This window comes from Fringilla coelebs, assembly GCF_963513975.1.
Source record: "Fringilla coelebs genome assembly, chromosome: 7".
Classification (NCBI taxonomy): Eukaryota; Metazoa; Chordata; class Aves; order Passeriformes; family Fringillidae; genus Fringilla; species Fringilla coelebs.
Window position 1 is genome coordinate 10,987,083 of NC_140035.1, and position 23,832 is coordinate 11,010,914.

General features: G+C 41.6%; 1 protein-coding gene across 1 annotated transcript in view; it reads left to right on the top strand.

The window, feature by feature from the left end:
- SEMA5B (semaphorin 5B) overlaps positions 1–23,832 on the top strand; it is a gene marked incomplete at both ends in the record, with an annotated part of 125,622 nt that overhangs the window by 46,719 nt on the left and 55,071 nt on the right. The window contains 5 exons of the mRNA XM_084209151.1: positions 5,672–5,734; positions 14,756–14,854; positions 15,583–15,796; positions 18,363–18,648; positions 22,921–23,056. Coding sequence (XP_084065277.1) covers positions 5,672–5,734; positions 14,756–14,854; positions 15,583–15,796; positions 18,363–18,648; positions 22,921–23,056 — 798 coding nt within the window. The remainder of the gene's footprint in view (positions 1–5,671; positions 5,735–14,755; positions 14,855–15,582; positions 15,797–18,362; positions 18,649–22,920; positions 23,057–23,832) is intronic.

Consider the following 23,832-nt stretch of genomic DNA (forward strand, 5'->3'; position numbering starts at 1 on the left):
ATCTATGAGTGATATTTTAGAGGTCTGAAATCTGTTCATCAGTATGGATGGGAATATTGAGGCTGGCAACTTGTATGGGAATGAACCAGCCTCTGAGCAGCCGCTGAGGGAATAACTCTGCACCCCAGTTTAGCAAAGTCCCTAAGAATGTGATTAAGCTGAACTGGTCCGGTAGGGTGTGTGAATATGTGCTTTATTTACATTGAAGTTGGCAGATTCTAAATGCAGGGTGGAAACATAGTCCCTCCATGTTATTCTCTTCGTAGACTTGAAGAAAATCTTCCATACCTTACTGTAAAATGAGCTGATAAAAAAATTTATGAATGTAAATAAGAGATGAGAGAGTTTTGGTCTGGAAGCAAGTTTTTGTTGGTTTTTTTTTTTTTTCCAGAGGTACATTTTTCTGAACATACTAGTGCCTTGTACAGTTACTGGAAAGGAAGATGTAAATAAATACACTGGGAAAGGAATAAGTCTGCCAGCTCAGGTCTCTGGCGCACAATAGCTGTCACAGCACAGCACCTCCTGCCCTCCTTCCTCATGCATAACTCAGCAAAGGGTGATGTGACTGGCAGGCTCTGCTCGGGGTGCCCCTGCAGCACAAGCAGAGAACCAAAATCACCTCACATTCCGTGGGCAGGTTGAGAAATCTCCTGTGGGCACTGCGGAGGGTTGATGGAAATGGAAACTCCTGCGTCAGCAATCCCTGCACACCCGAGCCTGGGACACAAGGTGCTGCTTTTGCTTCTGCATCTGCTGACAGTAGCAGAAACCTGAGGAACACAGTACCTTCTAGAAAAAGCTGGCATGTCACAGAATCAGTACCTGGTTTGGGGGGGTTTTCTTGTTTGTTTCATAGTGGTTTTGTTTGTTGAGTTTGTTACTTTTTTCTAGTAAGCTTGTACTTGAGGGATTTTTGTTTCCTTTCAGGCATAGACAATGTGCATTCTGGTATTACATATTTTTCCCCTAATAGGACAGAACAACATGGTTGTGGGTCTGTCTTCAGGCATGCAAATGGTTTGCATGCAGCAGTTGTTTCATGGAAGCGAGGTTGGTAACAGATGGATAGCTTTGTGATAAAACACCTTAGATGTGTTTAACAATGTGTTTAATTGATAAATATGCATGTAATATATTCTCCTCCAATCTTAACTTTCCAGTTTTAAAGCAATGTTTTGGTTTTGCATGAAAATCTGCAACCTCTATTGTGCAAGTACAGTGCAGGGATTAGTGTATACTTAATCTACAAATTCATATTGTGGTGTTGAAGTATAAATTGCTGACCTGAGTGTAAAAGCTGGTCCATAGAAGTCTAAGAAATTTTCACATTAACAGTTGAGGATGCACATAACTATTGATAACAGGACTTGCTAGTGACAGGCAGGTACTTTGGAAGCCAACACCAGGATGTGCAGGTAATTAAATAAATGTATCTAGAAAGCTTCTCTCAGCAGTGCGTGCTGAATAACTGATGTGACAGCACATGATGAGCTAGAATTCTAGAGCACTGCTGATCTGCAGTCAGAGCTGGTAGCAAACTGTGATGCTTATAATTTATTGGGAGAGACATTAACTCTTTCTTTCCATGCCCGGATGTGACCTCTGAATATTCAGATATGCACTGAATAGGTTTAGCTATTGTGGCCACTTCTGTTAATTTCTAGTTGGGCAATGCCACACCGGGTGCATGTGATTGTACACACAAATGCTTCTCTGTGGTTGTCTCCTTCATGGGACTTCTAAAAATGCAGAAATAATACACAAACATGCAATTTAAAAAAAATATATATTTGAGAAAATCTGTCTGCATAGAACTCAAGAAACAGAGATGTGAAGGACCAGCTGTCCTTGTAAATAGGCTGAAGGAGGGCACATTTACTTGCATTCTCAATTCAGGGACAAAGTTGCTTGTCCTCTGGTGTCTGTCTGCACAGGTGGCTGGGCAGTCCTGCCCGTGGTTTGCATGGCTCATCTTGCAGAGCAGCTGCTGCCCTGAGCTGTTCCCTTCCCATGGCACATGGATCTGGGCACCCCCATCCTGCAAATGGGCCATGTGGTTATAGAGGAGGTCCTCAAAGTGACTGGAAACACTGTGAGATACTGCATTTCTTCTGGAAATGCATGAGGGAAGAAATACTTGAGAGTTTGTAAGGACTTAGCATGAGAAGCTGGAGTGCTCTCTATAAGGATGTCATGGGAGGAATTGCTGACACCCTGACAGCCTAAAAAGCTGTTTGCTTGGTTGCTTAAGCACATGGCTAGTACATACTGTCCTGTATTTGCATATAGCCCTGCTCCCAGGTTTGTCACGTCTTCATCCAGACTGTCTTCTACAACCCATGCCATGAAAATTGTTTTATTGCATATGGGTCCAGAGATGTGTACTGCTTTTGACTGACATATGTAGCAGGAGGTATAAAAATAATCCCAGATGTGTTTTCTGGGGCTGGGAAACTGAAATGTCTCAGACAACTGAGAAAATTAATCATAAATTCAGGATGATATCCCAACAGAGTGACCAAAAACATCTGGTGGATACAGTTTGTGCCTCATCCAAGTGTGCAGAGGCAGTTAAAGCAGTAAAAAAAAAGAAAAAAAAATAATAATTTGGTTTATTGAGGGATATGAGGAAAGGGAGGGGAGGCATCTAAGCCATTGTTCAAGAGAATGGCTTTTGAGAAGCATTATGATCAGGTAAGGAAGACAAAGTACAAAGCATCTCTTACAGTGCTGTGGTGTTATGCAAGTGTTAAGCAGGTCTGTGCCTCTCTGATAAATATACAGGTACACACAGATGCACCCCAGAGAGAGATCTTTCTGAAAGTTGCTCTCTCAAATGTCCAGTAGTTTGATCCTGGGGCAAAATGGAAATAAGGCAGAGGAAGAACATGGGCTTGGGTTGGATACACCAGTGAGAGGACAGAACAGCAGCATCCCACAGGGAGTTTGCAGAGAGGAGCCCAAAGCAACAGAGGTGACAGGGGTGGGACATTTTGACCTGAAAAGACAGCTGATCAGTCAAGTAAAGAAACTGAACAATGCTGGAGAGCTCATGTGAAAGCCCCAGACTCAGAGGTCTGAGCCTAGCCAGGTCCAAGCCGCAGGCCATGGCCACAGATGTGTGTGGGCTCCTGGGAGTCCAGCACAAGGCCTGATCTAGCCTGTAGCTCAATGGACCTCGCAGTACAAGTATTTAAGTGCACATTAGCTGCTTGGCTTTGCAATTATACTTTTATTATTTTCAAGATGTTCTGCTTTGCAGGGTCATGAATATTTTCTTTGAGTCACCAGAGGTCATTGGAATTACTAAGCCCTCAAGCTAGCTCCCCCCTGTCCTGCCAAAGACATGTGTGGGACTTGTAAAACACGCTCTGGCTTGCCATATTGCTTAATTATCCTCTTAGCTCTAATGAGATGCACCCTGACTAATGGTGTAGTCACAAACAACATGTTGCTATAATTTGGGCCATCACTAAGATCTTCTTTATCACTACTCATCAAGGTAGTGCTTCAGAAGGCTGAAGGGCAATGTGCCTAATAAAAGAAAACATTTAGGCACATTAGAACATTGCTAGAGGAGAGCAGTGCTCTGACTAGAGCATGCCTCGAAGTTCTGTGGTGCAGGTGTCTGGCAGGAAGAGCTGGGTGACCCCTGGGAGGCCAAATTCTTCTGTGTTGCACTGCTGCAATCCCAGATGACCCAGAGTATTTGCAGAGAAGCAGCATCGATTGCTGGAGCAACCAACAATTTTTGTTTTCATTTTCTCCTGTCAAGCACTGTTAAAGTAAACTGGGCTGTATAATGGAAAGTTCTCTGTCTCTGGTTTTAAAATGGGAAGGGCCTCACAATAAATGATCTCTTTTCTGAGTATGTTTTTTCTTTTTCTTTTTTTTATTAAAATTGTCGAAACTTGATTGAAGGTACAAAGACACTGTGTTTTAATGAGCATGGGCTAGAGCTGGGATTACAGATCATAATCCTACTGTGCAGTTGCTTTACCAATGTCAATGGCTGCTGGTAGTCAGCAGGCAAAATTCCTTGCTCTCCTGTGATGGCTTACAATGTGAGCTCTGTCATCCAGTGTCATTCCCTCTCAGGATATGACTGAATGATCCTTTTCAGCAAGGACTTATCCCAGCTCTCACAAAAACACTTCTGAGGCACAAGCTTTTGCCCTCCACCCTGGATTGGACTGCAGTATAGGGGGGTATTTCCCAAGCGGCTTCCAGGGAGAGACCTGTGCTCCTCTCTTCTCTCACCAGATCTTTGCCTGTGCTCATGAAGTCTTTATTTTAAGTCAAATTGAATGGAATGCTCAGCTAATGGAGAGATGGGGTGGGTTTTTTGGGTTCTTTTGGGGTTTTTTTGAATGAGCTAGAACTATCCCTTCCCCTAATGTTGTATATAAATGCACTTCCTGGCTGGTTGCATTTCTTGTACATCTGAATGAGTGTCTTCATGGACCTGAGCTGGGAGTTGGAAAATTCATCTGCTCTTTTTAGTGGTTTCCCAACTTTCTCCTACCAAAAAAATGGATTTATCATGTGTCAAGAGGACAATTTCTATGGCAGGCTAGGTTTTAAAAAACTTATTGGCTGCAGTGAGAAGTTCAAGAAGAGTTCAGATCCGGACCGAACTTTGAAGCTATTTCCTTTGTTGGTAATGGACTGAGGAAAATAAAAATAAAGAAAATCTGGCTCTGTTAAGGGAGCTCTGGATCTTTATCTGTACTTTGTGAGCCTGGCCTTTCCCTATGTAGCAGAGCTCTTTTTCTGGTACTCAGAATGATGTATTATGTATAGTATGGGTATTTATATGTATTTTCACCTCCAGCTAACAATACCTGCTTGAATTTGTTAGGACTATTTTTAAAAAGTGCTGAAGGGAGGAAAATTGGGGAGGGCACTGAAGAGTTGGATATGTTGCTAAATATTTTACATTTAAAAGTTCTCTCTAATGCAGCTTTTCTGGTCTTGACTTTTCTTCTGAAGGAAGGGGCCTCTTCATTCTGAAGCAGTCAGAGGTCACTGGGGACCCCACATGCTCTCAGCCTCCAGTCAATAGTGCCTTCAGCCCTAATGTGTTTTACTCTACCTCAGGATCTGACCCTACTTGTCTGGCATCACAAATCACCATCAGCCTTTCTCTTTTCCCATCTCTCTGGGTTTTTACCTGTCAGCTCCCAGTTTTGATCCAGCTTGATTCACTGCAGGGTTACTTAAAAGGTGATAATCTTGGGGGTAAATTTAAGAAGACCAACAGACTTGTGCACAACTGCTGGAGTTTGCTATAGGGAATTTTTCTTTTTGGCAATGAAAGCTGGGGGTTTATACAGTGCTATCCTCTTTAAAAAGAACGTGATGACTTGGTGTGTGGGGCTTATGTCTTGGACCTTCCAGCTGAATGATGATCAGAAGTTATATTTACATGTAAATTAAAGTCTGTCCTCTGTGAACATTCCAGTTGCCACCGCCTCTGAACTTCTCATCTATTTATCATTTGTGTTCACTGTGAGCACAGTGGGAGTTAGATACATGTTTACTGTCACAATGCTGTTTTTAAATTGGGCTGTGTAAATTGGCTGGAGATGCTTGCTTTTGTTTTGGGAGTCTCCAGACATGGTGGTTGGTGGCATTCTTGTTTGACTTGTGCACTTTGGTTTTTCAGGCAACAGCATGGGGTTCAGATGAAGACACCAGGAGGTCCTGTCAAAGTAAAGGGAAAACAGAGGTAAGTTTTGCTTTGTTACAATGATGTTATGGGTAAATATATTTGCAACATGTGAAATCCACACAGAGAATGTCTGACACCAGTTCGAGCTTGCAAATTTGCAGCAGTTTAGCTGTACTGCCACATGGGTATAAGCACCACCAAGCAAGCCACTTCAAAGGCCCCCTGTCCAAGTTATTACACTTGCTCTGCATGAAATTTAAAGGTGATTTCACTGCTGGAGAGGACACAATTTGTGACACATCAGGGAGCAGAGTGGTGGCAAGCCAGGGGTAGCATCCTGCAGAGGGGTGTGAGGCCAGGCAGGCTGGCTTAGCCCAGGTCCTCAGCAACAAGCCACTGGCATTCAGCCACGTGGGATTCAATGTTTGCTTGCAGTTGGAGTTTGTAGTTGTATAATTCCCTGGAAAGTGAGAATTGAATCTGCTCACACACTGCAATCTGTTCAGGTTGAATATCACAGAGCTGCTTGGGAGGCAGGTGCACTCTGTTAAACTGCACTTCAAAGTAGGAATTGCTTGAACTTGCACGTGCTGTCCCAGAAGTTCGGAGTTTGCAAGCATTTCTGATCCAGCCATGGGGCATTTCCACCCTTCTTCTGAGAAGCTAAAAGGAAAGCATCTATCTGAAGGCAGGAAATTTTTTGATTTTTCAAATATGATATTCCTGCACTTCAAAAATCTTCAGTCCTCAACTGAGAGGGTGTCCTTTGTCTTTAGTACAACTCTGCGAAGAGCTTTCAGTCCAAACCAGAGGAGCTGGGCAAAAGATAAGACAGAATAAGCACAATCTTTGCTTAGACACAGACAATCAAGTGCAGAGTGATTGTGTGGCTGGGCCAAAATGCTGGAATCTGTCACATTCTAGTTTGCCGCTTTAAACACAGGATTATCTGATCTTCCATTGACAATATTATTTTTAGATAATAAAGTTCTTGTTATTACTGTATAAAATTGTATGTACACAAAAAAAAAGTTAGCTTGAGTTTTACCAGATAGGCAACAATTTGCTTCATGTAACTGTGGAGAACAGGAGTATGGCTATCCTAGAACATCTCAAGTTTCAAGTAGAAACTACCTGATGCAGGAAATCAACATGGAGGCAAAATGGGTTGGGATAGGAAAACACCAAACACGGCCAGCAATGAGAACAGGTAGGACAAAATTGAAAAACACCAAAATCTAAGACATGAGGAATTTTTTGAATTTGTGGTGTTTGCCCTTTAGATGTGCAAAGAAAGGTTTTCCTCTTTTCTTCCATTGTAAAGTCTGTGAGATTTAAGTTGTGTCCCGTTGTTCATGAAGAATTTGTATTTAAAACCTAGAAATATTTTGTCAACCCCTGGATAAAGCCATACATGTGACTGAACAAATTCTAGGGTAATTTCAATCTCTCTTTGTTACTGTTATGTCAAAAGTAAGCAACAGTCTGAGTATCTTCATTGCTGCCTTCTCACATAGCAAAGGGTTTGCAAAAAAATGTCATGAGCATAATGCTCTGAATTGCTGAGTTTATGCTGATTGTGACACAGAGTTTGAAATCTTTTGGTGGGTGCATGATCATGAGTGAAGTTTGGAAGAATGGTAGTCCAGCAAACTGTTAGGCACTTCTTGCCATACAATTAGTGACAAACAAAGGTGTTGACTAAGACTCTGACAAGAAGACAGGAAGCTGCAAAGGCAGAAGGATTCTGCAGTAGCTAAGTAAACACTGATCTCCCAGGTCTGTATCTACACTACCCTGTGTGTCCACAGCTGAGTCCCCTGTACATTCATTGTTAGTTATACTGCAGAGAAATGACTCAGCACCAGCTCAAGAAGACCAAATTCAGTCTAGGCAGCTGATGAAGTGCTCTACACCAGCTAAGTCCAGATCTGACCCAGGATCTCTGCCCTTGGCAGGTTTCTACCCAGCACAGATGATTTGATGATAAATGTGTTATGGATTGTTAGACACTTAGATATGTGGTGATAGAGGCTAGAAATAAGGAGAACCTTTGGATCTTACATTAATTCACAGTGTAATTGCCTAAGTTATATGACCAGTGCATTTTCCTTGCCCATTTAATAATGTATGTATTTTAGGTGAAGCTTTCAAAACTGGCTCATGTATTAAAATGCCTTTTGTATTGTACCTGTTAAGTATAAGATAATAGGATTCTTCCTGATGCTTAGAAACTCTCTTCCTAAAATGAACTGAGCTGTACCCTAAGAAAAATAAGAAGCACAAGAATAAAAGGCACAAAATGCATATCACAGAAGTGTAATTATTATGATATAATAGTCACTTCCCATTTGAGCACCGATTGTCTAGAGGAGAGGCAGATGAAAAATCTGGGTCTTAGATAAAAGGTGAGAAGGTCCCTTTTTTTCTGACACCTCTGACCATGAATTTCACTTGCTTATTCCTAAATTGAGCTCAGTGCCTGTGTCTGTCTGCTGTACCTTTTTGAAAAAGATGGAAAGTTTTGCTCTGAGGGCCTGAAGCAAATGTGCTCTCTGTGCTTTGCTGGATTGTTCTAATGGCAGATTACCTTCCCTGGTAACATATACTTTATTTTTTATTTGGATACAGCTTCGGTTTTGAGGGAGTGGGCTTCATTTTGCCCTTCTCTGCTAGATTAAAGAGCCCTTTAGTTATCAGTATTTCTTTTTAAAGAGGCACTTATATGCTCTTTTCAATGCAGTACTTTAGTTTTTTGATAAAGTAAAAAGATTAATTCTCCAAGTCTCTTTCTCTAAGTCATTTTTCTACTGCCCTTGAATACTTTTTGTCTGTTTTTCTGCACACTCCAATTTTTCACCTGTATTCCCTTGTCAATCTCTCTAATACCTAAGTGTGATTAAAACAGCCTTCCCCCCTCCTCAGTTCATATACATGGCAGTTTTGTAAGCTCCTCTGCCACAGGAGATCATGCAGAATTGCCTGGCCACTATAACCACTAAATCCTTTCATAGTTACTACTGCTGGGATGAAATCTCCATGTTTATACATAAGGTCCTTTTGTTCCTCTTTCTTTAATGCACAGTATCTTTATAAAATGGGACATTGGCCTCATTGATAGTTTCAGCTTTCGCCATCTTTAGGTTAAATATTTGTTAAGAAAAATGTTGATACTGAGCTGGTAGCACCCCAGCTGGGACTCCACTAGGACAGCAAGTTTATGAGTGATTTCACTTTTACGATTTTTTTAATTACAGTAATTTATCAGATTTTAATCACTTAATGTATAAGTTCCTGAACCTGATTTTAAAATTAACTCTCTGCAATGTATCATGCAGTATTAAAACAAACACCTCAGAAAAGGCTCTTTCATTGATGTTTTTTTTATCAACTAAAACTTGTGGTTTCCTCAAAGTGTACATGCTTTGCTTGCCATGTCTCTGGAGAGCCATGCTGGCTTCCACAAGTAATCATTCTCCTTTTTTTTTGCAGCATTTATAAAGTGTAGCATGATCGATATCTTTAAACTGTCCCCTGGAAAACATCCACATCACTGAGACAGTGCAGAGAACAAAGACAGTGTTATGTTGCCTTTCTTTGTGTCTTCCAAATGAAATCATCCAGAGGTTGTAGTTAAAATGAATGATGGATAGAACAGAAGGGGAAGAGATGTATTTAATTTCATTAGGAGTTGCTCAGTTCCTAGTTTGTAATTGGTTTGTCTCTGCATAACAGTCGCCATCCACCACATCTAAGAAATTTTTCCTAACATGGAAAATTGTGGCTTTTTCAAGATTAGAACTTTGGTCTTTCTTTTGTCTAAGCACCAAATTACTTGTTAAGGTTCCAAAAGCAGCACACCATCATTTTAAACTGTGTAAAGAAACCACTTGTGAAAACGACAGTGAAAAATGGCAGCTCTCATGTTCTGCCCTAAGAGCTTTGTGTAGCCAGGAGGAAGATGATGCACTAATAACACTTCTGGAGTAAGAAAGAAGTGAGATTAGTTATGCTGATAGGCATCCAGCTGGGTTGTCCCACTGCATTGCCAGTATAGCTTCTTCCTTTTTTGTGTGTGGTGTCCTGTTGCTGGGGATGCACAAGGTTACAGGGAAATCCTAGCCAAGGCTTCAGCCCAGTGGAATGGGATTGGTGCATAGAAATCGCTGAGCTAAAGGAGGATTGAGCTATTTCAGGCCTTCCAGTGGCTATGTGTCTCACAGAGGATGCTTATCTCCTTATCTGGTGGAATTGGGAAGCTCCACACCATTTAAGAATAATAGACATCCAGGTAGGAGAGGCACCATAGAAATCCCCAGGGAAACAGAAATAGCTGGGAGGCCATCGACTATTTTTATCCCCTTTGTAACTGTTCCTAGAGACCTGAACCTACATTCCTGTTACTTCTGCTAAGCTATCAATGCAGAATCAGCCCCCAAATAAATTTGATTAGAACTCTGTTAAAGAACATTTGGCTAGAAAAATCATTAGCAATTCTCTTTGCTATCTGTTCCACTCAGAGGAGAAGGGTAGTGTGGCTGGGGCCTTGGCTTAAACTGAGTAACAGACTTGCTTGTCCAAAGAAGTAAATACAGATATCTGAGAGTGCACCAATAGCAGGGCACAAGAACCAAGTTATGTCTTGATTATTTTTTAATAAATTGGGATAAACTGCAGCAGATAAATTAAATGTTTGCTGCATTCTAAAATGTCACAGAAGGGGTAACTTGGAGTTCTGCTGGCTGATTCTCTGAACTCCAGGTTGTGCTCCAGGAGTTGTGTTTCTCTACTGAGCATGGCAAACTGCCTGCAACAGCTATTTTTCTCATACAGTGAGTGTAAAACTGTAAAATGTATCAGTATGTGATGAAATAGTGTTAACCAATAATTAAAAAGATCTCTGACAACAGGGCTTGGGTAGTTTATTTCAACTAGAAAGCCATTAAAATGGTGCCTATATATAGCTGTGCTTACAAAGAAAAATGCATCTGTACAATGAGATTAGGGTTTATAGCATTTTAGAACTCTGGTGCTAAGAGATGACAGAATAAACAACTAAGATGCATCTACAGGTGGCTTATTTGCAGCAACCTGAAACTTTTTGAATTTTACCTCAAATGGAAGCTGCAGGAGGTCAACCCCTCCATTTGCTGATCTGTCCACATGAAAGAAGGCAGTAACAGGGCACCAGTCTTGCTTCTCAGGTTTGAACTGTGCTCTCAAAGCAACCTGAGGTCTCTATGAGCTAGAAAGAGACCTGGTCCTGTCCACAGTCATGGACATACAGCATTCACAGACAGTGCATGAACAGTAATTCTAAATGTTACAAAAAAATTAAATAAATGAGGGTAGGCTTAAACTGAGGAGATGGCAGGAAGGGGCTTCAGTGCAATTTGTTCTGACTGTGAGATCCTGTGACCTGTTGAGCATTAGCAGTCATGACCTTTTCCTTTCTAGGCAAACAAGGGTCATTAGACTAGAGAAAAGTGATACCTTCTAGATTTATGTCCCTATCTCAATAAAGGGATGAGTACTAGGCAATTTTCGGGAAGGAGCAAGAACCTCAAAGTATGTAACATGCAATTCATAGGAAAATCAGAAATATGCTTAATTCTTTGGCAGTGAGCCACAGGTTTCTATCAGCTCTGCCATATATTTAATAATAATCCTAACTAATATAACTAAGTTATTCTTATTAACCATATAAATATGCAGTCTTCCCCTTTATTTAAAACCTTAATCTCTTGATCCCTGTAATATCTTCTGGTGATGAGATTTGCAGACTGATCATACACAGATTTAACTGTCTGCTCCATAATGTGAGAGCAGGATCCAAATATTGTCTTGTCTGGACAGAGGTGGGTTCAAACTTGCCAAATTTTCTGCTTATATTACAGCCCATCTGATTTTTGCTTCCTGTGTGCCTAGAGTTTTCCAGCCACATGGAAGAAACTGCATTAAACAGCTCCTACTTTCTGTAGGGGTTTGTGAGATCATTTTACTAACCAGTTGCCTCAGCTATGACTGGCTGCAGAGAGCACTGTATTGAATGACTTTTCAGAGCAAATCTAGGCTGGTTTAAAGAACACAGAGAGGAGGCTGTTCCTTGCTATTTATTTTGAGAATGGGGTAGTAAGAGGATCTAATTAAATCTCCCAGACACTGTCTTGAGAAAAATCCTGCAATCTGGAGCATTTCAATGGTTTTGTTTCTTTGCTTTTGTTGGAGGCTTCATAGACTGATGTGACTGGCCATGGGTGCAGCAATAAGAAACATGAGGTGAGAGCTGTATTCTGCTTTGGGTCGGCAGGTTGGAGAGGTGTGGTCCGGTTGGACCTTTGTGTGTGTCCTCTAACCCCGTGTGTCACCACAGCAAGGTTAGCACCTGCATTGTTTCCATTCCCCCAGGTGAGAGAGCAGGGCAGACAATGTGCATCTGCTTGAGCACATTACTTTAAGTGTCTAAATTGCCTTGAGACCAGTGCATGAAATGAGCATATTATCACTGCTCTTCCTGCAGGAGCATGCAGTGCTGCTACCATCATCAGTGAGGCAGGTCTAGGGAAAATGTCTGCTCAGTTAACTCAGGAACAACTACAGGTGGACATGGCCTGCACCTAGCAGCATTATTTTTAAGCAGTAAAAATGGAGTAATAGTTTGCAACAGATTAATCACTGCCAGTAGTCTGCAGCATATGACCTTCCACAGAAATTCTTTTTGTGTGCTATCTTCTCAGCTGGGAAGATTTTCTAGAAATTGAAGTTTGATAATCTGTAATTCAGCTCTGTGCAAATAAGGGGAATTCTCCAAATTAGGATTTTATATTTTTGCTGGGCAGGGCTTTAGTTAGGAATATATTGTAGTATCTAGGCAGGAAAGGGTCCAGCAACATAACTGGTCTTAGCTGTTTTAGGTCAGAAGCTGTGCTCAGACCTTGCACATGCAGAGAATGGTGGCAGTGGAGGGGGAGCAGGTGGGTAGTCTCTTGTGTGAAATTTGAGTACAGAAATGCATTCTAGGTTAGATGGCAAATCAATCATATTCTGAAAACAACACTCTGTTGGGAGATGACCTAATACTTTTTTTAACAGCATTCATTCAAGAATTTTTAGTACTTTGCAGTCAAATATATAGTGGTCCTAAAATTATGTGGGATTGAATAACTGTACAGAAGGAGGAATTACTTAACCCAGTCATAAAATGCAGATGTCTCTAGAGCAGGAAGAAACTGACAGGGCTCCCAGAACCATGCAGCAATGACAAGAGAGGGCAGAGAGGATGGCAAGCCCTTTGTCTTGTTAAAGGAAGCAATGAGACCACTATTCTCAACACAGCAGGTGGGACCATGCTTCTCAAGGTCCTGTTTGATAGACTGATGTACAGACACCAAGACTGATCTGCTTCTGAAATAAAAAGAGTTGACCCAGCTATGAATCTAAGCTCTCATTTTTGGGTGCTGGGCATTGAGGATCTGATTCCTGCTGCCCCTGCTGCCCCTCAAGAGTGGCAGCATGTGCTCTGTGGCACTCAGTGACCTCCTTCCAGACTGGGCAAGTGCTCCTGGGCTGGCTCTGGAGGGGAGTCTGTGCCATTCAAAAGCAAGGATCACATATCATGTTCATGCAGTTGCCATCTTTGGGTAGCACTGGCAGGTTTCCTCTTGGATCCTTTCCATAGAGCAAATGAAACAAGATAGTGTGTAGTCCAGCTAAGCCAGCTCCTTCCTTTCCAGATGATAGGGGGTGTTTTTACACTGCTGAGTCTTGCAAATGAAGTCTTCAGGGAAATGATCAACAGCATGGAGCGCTGTGAAATGGGAGCTTGCTGAATGATTGCTGCTTACAGGAGGGAGAAGTGGTGTCTGCAGCTGTAGGCTCAACTTAGTGGCAAATGATGATGTGTTGGAGGGAAGAAAGCAAAGCAGCCCGGGTAACCCAGCTGAGGTTGCTATTTTTTAACAAGTTTCCTTTTCTGTTTATGGTATAGCATAATTGACTTTCTTCCCTTGGAGCCCAGTGGGTGCAAATAATTGCTCATATCCTCTCCTCTGAGGTGGCCCGGGGCCTGGGGCAGGCAGGCTGGTACACATGGCTCCTTGGGGTTCTTTGGGTGATCCTTGGGGCAGGTGGCTCTGCAGCCTCTTGCACTGCCTCCGGGAATTGCATACTAGTCTCTCACCTCCCTATTCCTGTGTGTATTGTTAGAATGTTCCTGCCTTATGTGGCGTCCTCCACCACCACTACTTAACTCCAGAAGATGCTCACTTAGCCTGATTTGCACTCCTGCACACACAGGTCTCTGGCTGTGGGGAGAAAGAGAGACTGTGGCTCTCTCTAACCACATGAAGGTGATTTTTGAACAAAAAGGTAACTGCAGCCTTGTGCTGCCACCCCAGCACAGTGTGGGGACAGCAGGACCCCCAGACCTTTGGGGACTGCCATGTGGAGGGAGTTGCCTATTGGTACCAGCAAGCAGTCAAGCAGCTGAGACTGGGAACTTGCTATTTCTCACTGGCCTGGCCTGAAAGAGAAACTCCTTCTACCATGGAAAATCCTGAGCACACAATTCTCTGGGAGGAAGGAAGTAACAGCCTGTTCAAGCACAAGTTTCTCTGACCAGCCTGGTCTATTAAAAAGAAGTTCCTGCTGTTATCCTGCTGGCACTGGCTTGAATTATAGTGCAGACAGACCTGCTGTCCTTCACTGGAGTTGGTGTCTGGGTAATGTTTTCAGAGCTGCAGCATTAGTGGGAAAATAGGTCAGAAGTATCATCGTGGAAAGAGGGAAAATTCTCCTCCAATCTAAGCAGAGCACAGAAAGAGGCACTTGTAGCTATGACAAAATTGACCTGATGGCTAACATCCTACCCCAGGACTGTGCAGGGCTATGGTTAGAGAAATAACCAGAAAATTGGGCTTGCTCTCCTAGACTGCTGGCTCCCTACAGCTGTGCGCTGCTTGAGGCAACAAACCTCAGCCCAAGTTAGAGCTAAGGAAGGTGCATTCTTGCTGCAACACAGCTATGTTTAATGTAATAGTATTTTCAAAAATCCTTTGTCTCTGTCTTGTGTCCCTATAGGAAGAGTGTCAGAACTATGTCCGAGTGCTGATTGTTTATGGCAAGAAGGTTTTTACCTGTGGTACCAATGCCTTTTCGCCAGTGTGTTCCAGTCGACAGGTCTGTTCTGCTTCTTTTACAGTGATGGGGAGGGTTGGATGCATGCTCTGGGGAAGGACAGTCATTTGGCATGCTATCATGGCTGCACAAAATATGTTCTAAATGTAGCTGACTGAAATTATGTTGGTTTTCTTCTTTGGGCTGCTTTGGGGCAGTGACTATGTCTGCAGTTGGGGAACAAAAAGTTCATGTTATTGGTGAGTTTGATCTGGACAAAGCGCTGCTCATGTAAACCTTGGGTATGGCACTGAAAATGGGAAATATAGACAACTTACTGTGAGTAACTCCTGAGCTGAATATTTTAAAGTTTTCTTTAAATAAAGAACTCGCTTTGGGCTCATGGGAGGCAGGAGCAGGTCCAGAGAAATGTTTATTTGTATGTTTGCTTAAGGCCAATATGTATTCAGGAGGTGTCTATGGAAGATTAAAAACCTGCACTTGTACGAGGAGCACCAGATTACACCAAGGGGGTTTGGGCTTTATTGACTGGGGAATAACCCTTGGTACAAAGCAATGGGATCAGTGAGGTTCAAGCACAACTTCTTACATTGGCAAATGTTGGCTGTAAAGATCAATTTTCAGTCATCACTAAGATTACATTCTCATAACTACCTGATTTTTAAAAATCGGGGATTTGCTCACAGGTACTCATGGGCCAACCAAATTCTTTATACCATTAAGAAAGTCAGATGCTCTTTAAATTTTCTTCTCTCTCCTTTTAAATACAGGTAGGAAATCTCAGCAAAATCATTGACAGAATTAATGGAGTGGCTCGGTGCCCATACGACCCTCGGCATAACTCGACAGCTGTGATTACATCACGAGGAGAACTCTATGCTGCAACTGTGATTGATTTTTCTGGACGGGATCCTGCTATTTACCGCAGCCTTGGAAATGTTCCCCCACTTAGGACAGCACAATACAACTCCAAATGGCTCAATGGTAAAGTCATGTGGGTCACATCTGAGCAAGAGATGTATTAAAGTCAGCTTGACAGGCTTGTAAATCTTTCTCTCTCTTTTCATATTGAGATCCAGAGTTATGATGGGGAAGGGCTTCCGGAGCAATAATCAATGCAGCTTAGAAGACATTTAAAAAGAGCCTGGAATTATTTCAGAAAAGTTGATTTAGAATATAGAAAGTGGGTCTTATAGGCTACTTAACATATATATGGGTCTCTGTCTTGTGAGATGACCAAATGCATCATTTTAACAAGAAAACCACCCAAAGATTTGAAGATCAAAATCAACTTAAAGCATTGTATTGTTGACCCAGTTCTGCAGAGTGATAGGCACACTTTACTTCCCCTGACTCAGCTGAAGATGCCTGGTTTCAGTGCAAGATCACTTCAAAAATGAGAAATTTCACAGCACGTTATGTTCCATGTGAGTCCATGCTGATGTGGATTTATAGTTATTAAAAGCAGCTCTTACCCCAGTGTGATAATATCCTGCATCAAGCAAGCTATAGAATTTTAACCGGCAATCCCTGCACTGAGTCCACGCCTTCCTACTGGGGCAAAGCACTTCTAGTCTGAACAGACTGTAGTGATGGAGACCCCAATATTCCCCCATCTCCTTTGACCAAGGTAAATTGACCAGATATTTGAAATCTTTCTATTAGATTTCAGGACCTTTCAATTAAAGACAAGAACAGTGGGACTGTGCACTCTCTGGAGCTTAATAAGATTGAGCTAGGCTTCTGCAGGCATCTTGAAGTCAGTATGGAGACCTGGAGTGTAAGGGAAAGGATGTCATCAGGAAAGACTGTTATTAGGACCAACAAGCATCATAGCCCATATACACTCATTGGAATCATGTTCCTCTTGTCTGTGCATGAATGCAAGATTCAGAAGGAAGCCACATTGGAACTGGGGAGTTTAAGGAAGACAAACAGTAGCTGAAGTTCTTGTATGTGACTGGAAAAACTAATGTGACTCTTGGATTTATAACCTTGTGCAGCATTGGTGACATCGGAGTAATTTCGTCCTGTTCTGACAACTTTTCAACAAGAAATAGAAAACCTGAAGGTGATTCAGAGAAGAGCCATTCAGTGATTTGAAACTTGGAAAGCCTGCCTCACAGTGAGAGCCTTAAGGAGCTCAATTTATTTATCTTTCTGAAAAGGAGATAAAAGGTGTTTTGTTCATGATATGGAAGTACTTACATCAAGAGAAGATTTTGGAGAGGATAAAGTTCTTTAATCTAGCAGACAAGTCATGACAAGAACCTGTGATTGGAAGCTGAAACCAGATAATGTCAAATGGGAAAAGAAGTACAGGTTGCAGCTGGGTCAGTCTTTAGTGATTTGAACAAGTCACTGAGGAAAGTGATGGATGTAAAGCCAGGTGACATTGTCCACTAATATCAGATCTCCTTCGAAAGATGTGCTCTAATTCTCCTGTTAGTTACAGGATCTGATGGTGGAATTACAGGGTGAAATTCTCTGGCTTGTGTTAGACAGAAGGTCAGATTGGGGATCACAATGGTCCCTTTAAGGTTCATGGTTAGTTTGAAGGAGAAGTTTGACAGGAGATGATTTGCAGTGCCCTCCCCTCTGTACCATGATCTGCCTCCCAAACTTACCTTGCAGCAGCAGTGGGCTGCCTTTCTCTGTTCTCCTTTCACTCGTGGGCTGCAGCTCTAAAGGAATCCTGTCCTTCCCTTTATTCTTCCTTTGAGCACTACTCGGAAATGAATATTGTAAAAACACCCTATTAAACCAACAGGTTTGGGGAAGGTTTGTTTGTTTGGTCAAATATTATTCATTGGCCAAAGTTTTCCTTTTACCAAAGAAACTTTTAGGATAAAAGACTGTACACTTTAAAGCTTTGTTATATCTCCAATTAAAGTATTTATTACTAAACCTACTAAATTCAAAGTTCTTTCCAATTCTTGTGAAAATAATACTGAAAATTTTAGGAGAAAAAGCATTAAGGAGAGCACATTTCTCTACTGTCAGTCTCTGGCAGGGTTTTGTTTTATGGACATAAGATAATCTTTTGTGCCTAGAAGCAGGAAAGGTTTGATGATAAAAGCCAGATGTGACAGTGCTGGGAGAGTAGCTTGAATGTTTCAGCGCAGCTGTCTGGGGAATCAGGCGGATGCACGCAGCATATTTAACACATCATAAGGTCCACTTCAAAAGTGAATAGGTGAAGCAGCCCAATGGGAAGGCTTTATCTTGTAAAATGAGTATAGGTACAGAGAATAGTCATGCATATGCAAAGTGTTGAACTCTGCTTTCACTGAAATCAGTAGCAGCTTTGCCAATAAAGTGGAGAAACAATGGGACCTTTCCGAGATCTGAAAAAAGGTACTAGATCTGTATCCTCATATATCATTATTCCCATCTACTGTTTTTATGTCCTCTGCTGACTCCAAACTCCCTGTGGTCCCAGCTTTGACAGGCTGCATAAATGGAGCTGGCAGCACAATGCATTGAGCAAGTCAGTGAGCATGGATTGATTTCTAACCTATATAAATCTCTTCAAATGTTTGTTTTTCAGAGCCTAACTTTATTGCTGCCTATGACATCGGCTTGTTCACCTACTTCTTCTTCCGTGAGAATGCGGTGGAACATGACTGTGGGAAAACAGTGTATTCCCGTGTGGCAAGGGTTTGCAAAAATGATATTGGAGGGAGGTTTTTGCTGGAGGACACATGGACAACTTTCATGAAGGCCAGACTGAACTGCTCCCGTGCTGGAGAAATCCCTTTCTATTACAATGAATTGCAAAGCACCTTCTACCTTCCTGAGCAAGATCTGATCTACGGTGTCTTCACTACTAATGTGTAAGTTGCACTGGCTTTACTGCCCTTCCTCTATCCCCAGCAGCCTGAGACTGACAATGTATTGATTTCTTAGACAGTCTGAGCAATCATTTTTGAAAGATCATTTAGTAAACGTGAAGGAATAGATAGATCTGTGTTATCCATCATGACAACATAGCTTTAGGACCGTGTTTTTAATCCTTGGCTCACAGATTCTTGGAGTCCATAAAAGGTGACTGTGCAGTTTTAGGGTAACTTAATTTGATACAAACCTGGGCATTGACAGACTTCAGACTTTTTGTAGGGACAGTCCCACTTGTGTATTTTAGAGAAATGATGGAAAAATGACCCGACAGAAACACATTAATTTCCAGCCAGGCTAATTGCCTGGACAATCTGACACATTTGTGTGAACACTGGAGCTGGCCCATGAGACGGACAGGTGCACACACTTGGGAGAGAAAGGCTGGAAGGAGAAGAATGAGGCACATGGGATCACAACAGCCTAGACTGAAAACAACATCTATTGCAGTTGAACAGCACTGTAATAGCAAGGTCATGAGGGCCACAAGGCATTTAGCATTTCCAAGGCAGGATGGGGGAGCTTTACCTCTGCCAGACTGTTTGAGGTCCACAAATCAAAAGCAGTGATGGAGCTCTGAAGGGGAGGTATGATTTCTGATACTTCCTAATCACCTCTTCTTGGCTTGATATTGAAAAAACTTGTAATTGGAATGATTTAGTGTAGCTGTGAAAGCAGAAAAGAGAAGAAGAGTTAATTAAAAAATATATTAAAAAACTCATAATGTATATTTTTAAGTCAGGAAAGCTCAAATAACTTTTTCTCTGATGCCTAAGGCTAGGATGTCAAGTTTCAAGCTATAACCAGTCTGCATGGTATTGAGTTTCAATAATACATGTTCTCCAGGGGGGTGTTAGCCTGACGTGTAAACTAGAGAATGAAAATCTGAGTAGTTGCTCCATATGGCAAATGCTCAAAGTGCCTTCCTTGTGCTGGGCAGCCAACTTGTTTGGGGTTTTTGTGTGCAGTGCTGTCCAATATGAATAAGGGCCTGTTCCCAGGGAGCCCACAGAAAACCAAAGCAGTGAAGCCCTGCTGAAGTACAAACCCTCCTGTTTTAATGTGTCACCTGCTGGTGTGACAGGGCTTGAACTTCAGCCCTTGAAGTCACAAAGCATCAGCCCCAACTTCTTGAGCTAAAGCGCTGTTGGGAGCCTCACTGTGAGTCAACAGAGCCTGAATGTTCTTCCCCCTCTGTAAATTCCAAGAAATAGGTAAGTGTTTGGCCATCCTCATCCCTCTTCCATGTTTTGTTTCTATTCCATCATTGCCAATGTCAGTCAAAAGTGAGCCAGTAGAGAAGCAACTAGAAAAAATAAACGTGATTGAGCGCTGCACCTTGACTGTGGGCTAGGGGAAGATCTGTCCTCGGATTGAAAGGCGCATGAGTCATTCTTTAAAAACATTTAGAGGTTTTTTGCCAAACTTCCTGAACATTAAAAGGAAATCTGACTACTGCTTTGGGCACTTGAGATGACCCCTTTTTTTTCTTTTGCAGTTGGAGAAGACTTCTCTGCCTATAGTGATAATGTTTTATCTATCCATTTGCCCATTCATCCAGCCAAGAATGGAAGCTGGAAATGAGAAGACTATTAATAACTGTATTTTATTTATCAAATTGGTGACATTTATGGACAATGAAGGGGGAGACATAGACTAGCTTTGGCTGGGACAGTGCTCTTCTGCTATGTCCATCTCCCAAGTTTAACATGAGATGTGATGAGTGTTACCTGTCTCCTCAGGGTACACTTGAGCATTCTTTGTACATCAGGGATGTAGGGTTTCTCTTTTATCTTCTGAATATAATATAATATGCAACATTTGTGTAATTGAAGAAATTAGTAATTGATAACAGCTGAAGTTAGATCAAATAGCATTTTGGGTTTACAACATAGTGTTCTTTTAAAAGTTCAAAGAGAAAATGTTCCAATTTGTCATCCAACTAGAGAAATAATGGTAATTATTCTTTTAACTTTCACTGGGACTTATATCATGCTACATGAGCTCTGCATACCAAAGAGGGTTAATTTATGCACCAGTCTCAGTTCCTTTGTGATAAAATGCCAATGCAACACAAAACTATGATTTTGTTGTTGTTGTTGTTGCTATTGTTTACAGGTATTTTTTACTTCGGAAGGTTCATGTTTGATGAATTTAGGGTCATCTTAGAAAAAAGGGGAATTAGTGGTTGTGGCAACACCCACGTATAGATTTATTGCTTCATGTTATGTTATACCCAGCTGAATCAGTGGGAAAGAGCTTTTGGGGGAAGCTGCTGATGAAATATTTAAGATGTTTTTATTAAAATTTTCTGGGAGGTAATAGAGACAATGTTAAAACCTCTTTGAACTTAACACATTCTTTAAACCAGCCTAGTTAGTCACAGGAGGCAGGAGGTGGGAATAAAGGAAGTTGCACTTCCCACCAAAACACAGGGGCCAGCTGCACCAGTTGATGTCACTGGCTTGAGACTGGGATCAAACTTTTCATAAGGAGGGATGGGAAATATGCCAGACCACAGATGGAAAAGAAAATGGTCCACAGATTTAATGGAAAACCTCTTTCCTTCCTCCTTTCCAGCAAAGAGAAAAGGCTAAACTATGAAGTCCTTAGCAGGGCCCTAAAAATATTCTTTTTTTTCTCTTTCTTTTAAGTATTTTCATTAAACTAGTGGAATTTTATTCTTTCTTTTCCTTGTTCATTTTCTCCCTCATTGTCTTTTTTTTCCCTGTATGCGCCTCAAGGCATTTACTTGTCATCCATCATTAGGTTTGTCTTAAAAGCTGCTGTCTGTGAGCATGCACTGCATCAGCAGTGTTCAGACAAAAGTGGAGAAAGGTTTGCCTGGCATTGCTTTGACATGTTCAAAGTGAGCTACTCCATCATTCTGGGGATGCAAGGGGCAGGGGGGAGCAGAGAATGGGAAGGCAAAGCAGGAAGTTCTTCCTGATGTTGTATTGCTAGGAAGAAATATGCTGTCAAAGAATCTGTTCTTCTGCTTTCCAGCCTGGAATGGTGAAGAAAGGCTTTTTTTGTGTGTGCATGAGAGTGTAATTATTGGTTTAGTTAAAAAAAAAGACAAAAAAGTGTTCTTTTCAGGGAATTCAAATTGCCTTAATTAGCAAAAAGATTCATACAGCGGGGCTTGGGTTATTTAAAAGGCACCGTGATGAATCAGTCTCTCATGCTGGCCCTATTTTTAGTTTTATTTTGATATCTTTTTCTCTAAACCTTGTAGTTTTCCTAAAAAAAATTAAAAAAAAAAAAAAAAAAGGAGGAGGCAAGAACTGGAAGCAGGTTTGAATTTCAAGTCATCACTTATCAAATGTCCCTCTGAGACAGTTTTGTTGAGGTCACCATCTAGGAAGTGCCTTCCAACCCTCTTGAGGCAGGAGGAGATGAGCTGGCTCAGGACCCTGCAGAAGTGAGTCCTCCTGGACTGAAATGGAACAGCAAAGGCCAGCTGATCTGTGTGCAGTGTGACTGGGCAGCCCAGCATCCCTAAACAGACTTCTTTCCAAAGAGTCCTTCCCACAGCAGCATTTCCCTCACGGTGCTGTGCCTCCCCTGCTGAGTGTGCTTGAACAGTCTGCCCCAGACAGATCCTGTTCCCACCTGGGGGAACACGCAGAAGTGAACTGTGGTCACTGAAAACAGAGGTTTTCATGAATTAGCAAGACCTTTTTGCATGCTGAGCTGCTGTCAGAACCAGCTGGTTTGTCACTGTCACATTTTCCTTTCCACTGCATGTATGCAAATATAATACTAGATGATATATTTTATAGCTGAAGATTTCAGGAACCTGTAGAAACAGAACTTCACCTTGAGAAACAACAAGAGATTAAAAATTAGCTTGTTTGTAATCCATAAAGGTAGATGGGTTCTTAAAAAAATAAAAGTAAAACCAGACACAAATAATCCATGCAAATTAAACTGTATTCACCTTTCTTGTCAGAACTGCTTCCATGGCCCTTAAATCTCTGACATTTTAAAACCAAACTTTAAATTCATTCTCAAACTTGTCACGCAAGTCATCTGCATTTTACAGTTTATTTATTTATTTATTTATACTCCCTGTGAGATTGGTATCACTATACATCTGCCTAGTAATTTACATGTATTTTATTTGAGTGGAGTTTGATGTCTGTTATGATAAAAATGTCAATGTTCTAATGATTAAATTGATTTTTTTTTCCCCTCCCCTTTTTCAGAAACAGCATAGCTGCCTCAGCAGTGTGTGCCTTCAATCTGAGTGCCATTACTCAGGCATTTAATGGCCCCTTCCGCTACCAAGAAAACCCAAGATCAGCCTGGCTGCCAACGTTAAACCCCATCCCCAATTTCCAGGTACTGCTGTTGCCCTTCAGTTTACTGCAGCCCCTCTGATGTTCTGTCACTTCAGTGGGTTGATTTGTGTAGGGTTCATTTTTCCAGGTAGACCCACGGTACAGATAAATTGTATTTCTCCACATTTATGAGTGTTTTAGTCTGTGGAACTCCTTGCCACAGAATTCATGGCAAAAATTGAATGGTTTAAGGAATAATAAAAATGTTCTGGGTATTTTATAATGAATGATTTAAATCTCTGTTGCATTTGTCACTGACACATGTGCTCTGAGGATGTGATTCTCACAAGAGGACATAAGGCATGTCCCTACTAGAACTGGGAAGGACTGAAAGCTGAAGCTGGACAAAGTCAAACAAGAATGGAGACAATCTATATTTTTTAAACAAGAAAGGTAATTAACCACTGTGACTCTGCAAGGAGGTGATGAATTTTCCATCACTTGATAGGGCCCCTAAGGCTACCAGTGCTTCAGTGGAAGATGAATGACTTTCTAACACATGGTAGCTCAGCCAGAAGCCATGGACATGTTGCCACAGTAACTGGTGGAAGGGGAGGATTGTCACAGGGGTTCCTTTTCCTTTTAAAAATCTTTGAGTTTATGAATGAGTAACTTTCCAGGATTATCAGTTAAAGCAATTTTGAAAATTATAAAACAGCTTCAGTTGCTTTGTCACCAGATCCAGTCAGTGTGGGGCAGAGTATGTGTATGACTGCCCTGAAAACTCTGAGCCTTCTGGAGCATGAGCCCATTTTACAGCTCAGCTCCTTCCCAGCA